The 7,886-nt window shown below is 44.8% G+C and overlaps 1 protein-coding gene across 1 annotated transcript in view; it reads right to left on the bottom strand.

Annotated features, from left to right (window-relative positions):
* PASD1 (PAS domain containing 1) overlaps positions 1-7,886 on the bottom strand; it is a 68,145-nt gene that overhangs the window by 47,390 nt on the left and 12,869 nt on the right. The window contains exons 5-6 of the mRNA XM_015408384.1: positions 4,117-4,206; positions 469-589 (exon numbers count right to left, since the gene is read on the bottom strand). Coding sequence (XP_015263870.1) covers positions 469-589; positions 4,117-4,206 — 211 coding nt within the window. The remainder of the gene's footprint in view (positions 1-468; positions 590-4,116; positions 4,207-7,886) is intronic.

Here is a 7,886-nt window from a genome sequence, read left to right as displayed (position 1 = left end):
GAGGAAAGCCCTGCCCACCCCCGCCGCCGCGTCCTCCTCCTACAGCCGGGCGGCAGAGCTCCTCCCAGCCCCGCTCCTCCCAGCTGCTGGCGGCGCCCCTGCCTCTCCTCCTGCGCCCTATCGGCCGGCTCGCGCTCTAGGCGAAGGCCTAGTTCGCCTAGCGGGCGAGCCGGCCATGATCACGCCACCTTGCAACAATGCCAGAACAGAACACTGTGGTGGGATCAGCATGGACACCACTGGGGTAGCACCCGGTAACACTGTTGGGGCACCTTTTTCCCCATTCGGCCAACATAAACCGATTCCCTCAGGGAGGCAACTGGCAATGTCGCAGCTGCACCACAACTGGCCACCACACTGCACACAGGATTGCTCTGCCCACTGCTTAGCCATGGAGCAAAGTCAAATTTTTGCCTGTTTGTAGCTTCTCTTTCCCAGCAAAGCGATGACAAGCAAACCAATACTTACTGTTTAGGAAATCCGCTGCCACAGGGTTTGTTACAAGCATGTGTGGGGAAAGCAGCTTGTACACATCACTCTGTTCACACTCAGGCAGGAAGTTTAATATATTTTGGTCCACCAAATCTGACTGATGCAAAAGAACGCTTTGTCATGTTCAAGAGTAGACAATTAAAACTATCACAATATGCAGAATGGATGGTACACAACATGTACGTATACATCACTTGGCCTCTCATTGCTAAACTGCTCAGTGCTTAAAGATCCCCAGCTAAATGTGCAAAATTACCTCTGCTCTAAAACACTGGGACTGAACTGGAGACCATTCAGAGTCTTCAAGGTGAGGTGATGGACCATTTACACGTATAAGACATGGCTTGACAGTGCCTTGAAATGACTGAACATGAATGCGTCTAAGCTGGCTACAAGATAGGCAAGGAGTCTTTTAAAACGAGAAAGCATTTATAAGACACAAGGTTATTATTTATCATTTTTGGTGCAATTCCAGTGACTTCATTAATGCTTATGCATGAACTCTCCCTAGAGAAGCTAAAATGACTAAACTGAGGCCAGTGTACTTTGGTCACATTATGAGAAGACAAAAGTCATTGGAAAAGACAATAATGCTAGGAAAAGTTGAAGGCAGCAGAAAACGAGAAGACCAAACATGAGATGGACCGACTCAATCAAGGGGATACAGCCCTCAGTTTGCCAGACCTGAGCAAGGCTATTGATGATAGGACATTTTGGAGATCATTAATTCATAGGGTTGCTGTAAGTCGGAAGTGACTTGACAGCACTTAACACATAGATACAAGCAACATGGTGAAAGATCACATCATGGAGTACAAGCCACTTTGCTTTCCTTCTTTCCCTCTTCCTCACAAAGCTCCGTGACGTAGATTACTATTGTATATTGATCTTAAGTGTTTTAAATGTTTTATACATATTTGTATTTTAACTGCTGTTTTCAAGTTTGACATGTTTTAATGTTTGTCACCTTAATGACAAACACTGGGTCAAAAGGTGGCATAGAAACACTTTAATTAAATAAACAAACACCTTACAGGTGAACAATTTAAGGTCATGATTCCTCTGAAGTATTCAAATAATCTTCCAGAGAATAACTGTGCAACTCAGACCCTATGCTCCCTAAAGTGCAGTTAATAAAGCCTGTGTACAGACTGCACACAGAGGGCTCATGTGATTGAATGCTTCTCCACAACAAAATACTCCCTGCACATACAAAATGCTGATGTCAGGAAGAAGGATGCGCTACAATCCTTCACTCAGGCATCTAGCTTTCTGTCTTCAGGTACTGAAGTGTTGTGTGTGTGTGTGTGTGTGTGTGTGTGCGTGTGTGCGTGTGTGTGTGTGAGAGAGAGAGAGAGAGAGAGAGAGAGAGAGGAGAGAGAGAGAGAGAGAGAGAGAGAGAGAGAGTGTGTGTGTGTGTGAGAGAGAGAGAGAGAGAGAGAGAGAGAGAGAGAGAGAGAGAGATGGCATTCAACCACATTAGCCCCAATTTACAGTCTGAAATGGTAGAGTCCAGAAACCAAGTTACCCCCACCTGAGCAGCCATTTGTTAAAGCTAAATGTGAGAAGCAATAACCTGTCTAAGAATACCCAGCAAGGTCATGGAAGAGAAACAATGTGAACTCATGTTTCCCAGATCAACACAACTAGACCTGGGTCCCCAACGCTGTTGAGCTAATGCACACTTCTTAAATTCTGGGAGCAGGCAACAGGTGCCACCACAAAATGCTTGCCACAGGGTAGGGGCCAATCACAAAAGTTGGACTATTCCACTCCAAGCATCCTCCTATGATGAAATAAGTAATTGGGCTCTTCTGAAGCATCTCTTGCATCAGTCATTGAAAGGCCACGACTGGCTCTTTGCTCTGGGGAAGAGATGCTCTGAGGAAAAAGGAAATGGGTGCCAGGAAACACATTGGTGGGTTCCATGGCACTCTTTAGCACCTTGCTGGGCATCACTGAATTAAGAGTGCTTTGTCACAGCAGAACTGAGCAAAGAAACTGTGGAAGTGGAGAAGGAAAGAAATCATACGCAGGATGGAATGCACTGGTTGCTTTTTTAACGTTACATATATACTGCAATTCTGGAATCAGAGAGGGAAAGCTGTTCTGAGGAATGGGAATGGTATAAGGAGGCCAAAGTAGAATGTGGCTTCATTGTCATTGCTGGAAAGATTGTGGGCTGTTTGCTGCTTTCTTGCCACAAAATTAAAATGTGGCAAGTTTAAAAGGCAGCCTTAGAAACTAGATATTTGTGAACATCCACAAAAGCCTGTTGAACCATCTGCATTTCTCTGGGGGAAAAGAGCCTGTATGAGAGCACAATTTAATTAGAGAAACATCTTCCATACACACGGGTGAGAGAAACAACACACATACGCCCACATGGAGCAGAGCATCCAGCAGAGCTCTAACTACTGAGATTTAATGTACTAGCTAAATATGTGATCCCAGCCAAAATCCTGTGATTATTTAAGAAGCCCCAGATGGAGTTGCCATGAATCAGTTGCGACTTTATGGCATGTTTTTATTCTTCTTCTCACAGCACTGGCTTCTTTAGGCTTCTTTAGGCTAGGATGGAACAAAGGGGATGCCTGGACTGAATTTAGATTGCTGTCCTCCTCAAACCTGCTAAGTGCAGTAGCATGTAACTCACTGCAGACGTGCATGGGGGGGGAGGGATCTCCTTAAAGCAGCCACCTGCAGCCACAGCAGTTCTATATAAATGAACAGATTTCAGTCTATCACTGTCTCAAGATGCAGATGACAGCTTTTCCAGAAACTTGAAGGCACAGCCACTGTTGCTTTTGGTAAACACATTTTTCCTGCAACGTTCTTTGGCTAAATCGGTCTCACAGGTGCTTCCCTGAGCCTGCTCCGGCAGGGAGGGAGGAGTACAAATCAATCAAACAAACAAACACACAAACATGGGGGGACAGTGCCTGCTCACGAGCAGCAATAGCTCTGTGAAACCCTATTTGAAGAACTTCTGTTAAGTTCTCCTCATCCAATATCAAAAGTCAGACAGAGTAACAAGAGAAAAGGCCTCTCTGGTGGTGGGGCCCAAATTATGGGATGCCGTCTCCTCAACCCTCCATCTGGAACTGAGTTTATTTCCAGCAACTGGGGAAAATTTATTTATTTATTTACCCAGGCATTTTGAGTTTGTCTTTGCTCATTTGAAGATACTATTAGCAGTTGGTTTGGGACAAAAATTATATACATGTTTTAGTAACTATATACAAAATCTTGTGCTTTATAAGCTGCCTTGAGAGCCAGGATTGGCAGAGACATGGGATATAAATAAATCTGGGATTGGACCAAAAGCATGGTGAGCAGAAGAAAATAGCTGCTAGCACAGTTCTGCCAACACTTGTGTAAAGGTTCACGTAGTACTGTAAAACAAAGGTCATCTAGCAGTTCTCATGCTTCTGCAAGCAGATGGGAAACTTTAGGTATATATTCACTTTTCTCATACTCTCCTGCAAGGTTTAAAACAGCCCTTTCTTGAGTACAAGGAACCTTCTGCATACAGAAACAGACCTTTGTATCTGAACACAGGTTTTGATTTGGATACTCTTAAGAATAAGGAGATTTTTTAACATAATATTGGCTAGAACTTACCGGTAAATGCCCAAGAAGTGAAGAGACACTATCAGATACATAAATAATAATCCCATCAGTGGTTAGTGCAATCAGAAACCCATCTAATGCCTACAAGGGAGAAAAAGGAATATTTAGAGGGGAGAAAGTTACTTTCATCCAGATCCCAAACCCACTTATATCAGAAGTAAACCCGTTGATGTTAGTGATACCAAAGCAAATCTTTCACATTTTCAGGACTGCAACTACGTGGCACCATCATATACATATTTACTTAGAAGTAAGTCCCACTGAGTTCACTGGGGCTTTTTTCTAAGAGAATGTGTGCACAGGGCTGCAGTTTTAGGATTATTACAAGCATATTTGGTTGGCTTTTTTTCAATTTATAGGAAAGTGCATGAGAATTTTTAAAAAATTGGATAATGAGATATTCAGATATCTTTGAATAAATTATATATACCTTTACAATTTAAGTAGTATTATATTTACACGGGCTAACTGAATAATAGTCTAGTGGGAAGACACAAACTAGAAATCCAGATTGCTTTAAGATAATTGATAGTGTGAACCTATGGAGATTTTCTCCAGATAATGCTCACTGATTTCCATGGGCTTAGATCGGAGTAATTCTGTATAGAACTGCAATGTAAGTTTCCAACAATAGGGATTTTTCTGTGCCAGATTGTTATGGACCCTGGCCAAGGGTTCCATAGGTTCTCATAAGTTTCCAAAGAACTGACACAAGAGCAGGGGTCTTTTGGAGCCGGAGCGCACCGGAGTGCCGCTCCAGGAGCCCAGGAGCTGGCACAAATGGCGGTGGCAGCAAGCCCCGCCCCAGCTCCCCGTGCTGTGGCCCATTGCCGGCTTACCGGGGCCCGCACTGGAGCGCTGCGGCCCCAGAGGCCTGAGGAGGCCTGTTGCTGCCTCCCCGGGTCAGCACCGGAGCGCTGCGGCCCAAGGGAGGCCAGAAGACGCCTCCCCCACCTCCCCAGGCCAGCACTGGAGACCTGCAGCCCGGGGGAAGCCAGAAGAGGCCCCCTGTCTTTCCCTCCTTCTTTTCTTCTCTTTCTTTCATTCTTTCCTTCCTTCGTTCCTTCTCTCTACACTCTCTCTCTCTCTCTCTCTCTCCTTCCCTCTTTCCTCCTTCTGCAGCCCAACTCTAGTGAGAAGAGGTTTAAACTTTAAACCCCTTCTCTCTTTGCTTCCTCCCCCCACCCAGTTGGCTGGGTAAGGGAAGGGGAGGCTTTTGAAGATGCCTTCCCCCCTTTTGCTTCCCCTTCTGACATCACTTCCAGTGATGTCAGGGGGCGTTGCATATGCTAATGGGCTATTATGCTAATAGCCTAGTAGCTCTTTTTCTACGAAATGAACCCTGCACAAGAGATCCGGGTTTACTTACGAGGAGAGCTTTAGTAACGCATCAGAGTTATTAAACGAGATTCAGGGCTAAGCTTCAGTCAACTGACCTCAAGACGCACACACCTGCATGGTGAGGCTTAGCCAGACCTCAAGACAAACTCGAACTAGGCGTTTTATACCCTAAATGCTGTCTCCGAGCCCAAAGAATGATTAGTTAAGCTAGCCCAGACACTTGGAGGAGCCAGGCCATCTTGCACCTGGCTTCCAGTGGGGTGAAGCAGCAACCCAGACCTTGAAGGTAAGCACAAGCATGAGAGTGGGGAAATTCCCTTGAGAGCAGCTAATACTGTCCTCTCTCAGGACCCAGAGCAGCTAAGCACCAGCATGTAACAAAAATGTCATCCAGAACCAAAACAAAAAAGAAGACTGTTGAGTTTAGACTGGAAACTAATGGTAATATAGCAGCTTATTCCAGAACTACTTGAGAGTTCTTTGGTGCCAAACAATGGTTCATGTGCTAATGCTTGCAATGGCTTTGCTCCTTTTCACCTTCATTAGTATCTCTCCATTCCTTCTTGCCCCCAGACTCTCCTTGACTGCGGTCAGATGGGCAATTTGGCCCGATATAGTTGTGTTACCCTGGGCTCGTTCATACATCCATATCTGGCAGGTATTCCCCAGTCATACTCACCCCATCATATGACAAGTTGGATACAGAGTAAATAGCCACCAGAGACAATCAGGTGCTTACAGATCTCCCCACATTGATCCCGCATTTCCAGATGTCTGAATACCCCCGGTGCATGCTCAAACCAGTTCAGAAGTGTGAACCTTTAGTTATGGTTTTGCCATATTTTGTTTTAAAGCATGTGCGCATATGCACTAATCTGAATAGTCAACCACAGAAGAAGCGTGCGGTGAGGCCGGATCAGGGTGGGAGTCTGAAAATTTCCATCACAAAATGCAATGGAGTAATAAGTGGCATGCCCAAACTGTGCCAACCTGCCAGTCTGACAGCAGCCTTTGTCTGTAACACTGATATTAATAATAACAAAAAGTCTGCCCAGTCATCTGACAAAGTTGCATTACCCTAAGTGAATGCTTTCCCCCCATTTCCCCTAGACCACATATCTGATCTTTATTGATAGCTGTCACTGAAGCTCCACTGCACAGAAATGCCTTTTCAAGATGCTTTGGAAAGGGGTGGCTGTAGCCCAGTAGTGGGCCACACACTTTGCAAGCTGAAAGTTTCAGCTTCAGTCCTTCAAATGTCCAGTTAGAGGAGCTGGAAAAGTCAGAAGCTTGGGAAGGCCACTGCCAGACAAATGAGACTACAGTGGTCTAGACAGAGCAATGATCTGATTCAGTTCCTTCATATGTTTACTGCATTGTTTTTTGGCACTGTAATACATGCAGGAAGCAAAAAAGAGCAGTGTGGGGGTGGCATCTAGCATTCCTTCCTAGCCCCCATTTTTTTCCTATTCACTCATATATTTTGCCTTTCATCTGGAAAGGAGATTATTAAAAGAACAGTAAAACAAAGGACCAGAATGATCTCCACGCAGCAGAGGAGTTCCATGATTATTTATTGAGCATTAACGTATCCCCTGGAAGTGAGGTCTGTAAAAAGTTGCCTCTTCTCAAGCAGGAGTCTGTTTTGATTAACTGCAATAGATTGACTTGTTCAGCAAGAGGCAGTTGCAGATGCGGGAATAAACAGATTTTGCCAAAGAAGGTGAGTCACCTCATCTCCCTGAGAAGGAAATAATGGAGATACTGCAACTGTGCACCAGTGTACACCCTTAGACAACGGTAGTGAAAACAGAAACAGGAGATTGTACGCAAATGATGGAAAATCTTGCTTTCAACATGTAGTGCAATTTCTTTTATGGCTAAAACCAAAACAAAGCAGCTAAACTGGGAACACTGCACTCTGGTATTAAAAATGTGTATGATTTCGCCCCCTGCTAACTGTGCTTACAAAGTAAGATCTATCCTATCACTTTGCAATGGATTGGATTTTAAAAGTGAATATCCAAACACTTTTAATCTGGAATTTTAAGTGTACAGGCTCCCATTACTCACACAATACATGCCCAAATGCTGGGAATTCATGATCATAACAGCAGAAAAGGTGCAGTGTGAGCATTTATATCTACACATCTAATAGCCAAGGGTCCCCCTCTGCATGCAGATATCTAAATCCGCACATCAGGAGCACATGGAGGGTATACGGATTTTCCTACACACTTGAGGCACTCCCTAGGTGTGCAGAAAAATCTAAAATGTTGAAAAAGCTATATGGGGGATACTTAAATCCCCCCAAAAGTAAAAGAGTGTTCCCTGTGCATACGCAAAGAATGCGCCCGCTGGGAGCCACGCAGGGCTCACCACTGTTGCCGTTGTGGGGGGGGGGGTAGAAGCCTTGACGG

The sequence above is a fragment of the Gekko japonicus genome, unplaced genomic scaffold (assembly GCF_001447785.1).
Source record: "Gekko japonicus isolate JY-2015 unplaced genomic scaffold, Gekko_japonicus_V1.1 scaffold643, whole genome shotgun sequence".
Classification (NCBI taxonomy): domain Eukaryota; kingdom Metazoa; phylum Chordata; class Lepidosauria; order Squamata; family Gekkonidae; genus Gekko; species Gekko japonicus.
The sequence above is the reverse complement of the archived record's forward strand: the minus strand, read 5'-3'. Positions and strand labels throughout refer to the sequence as shown.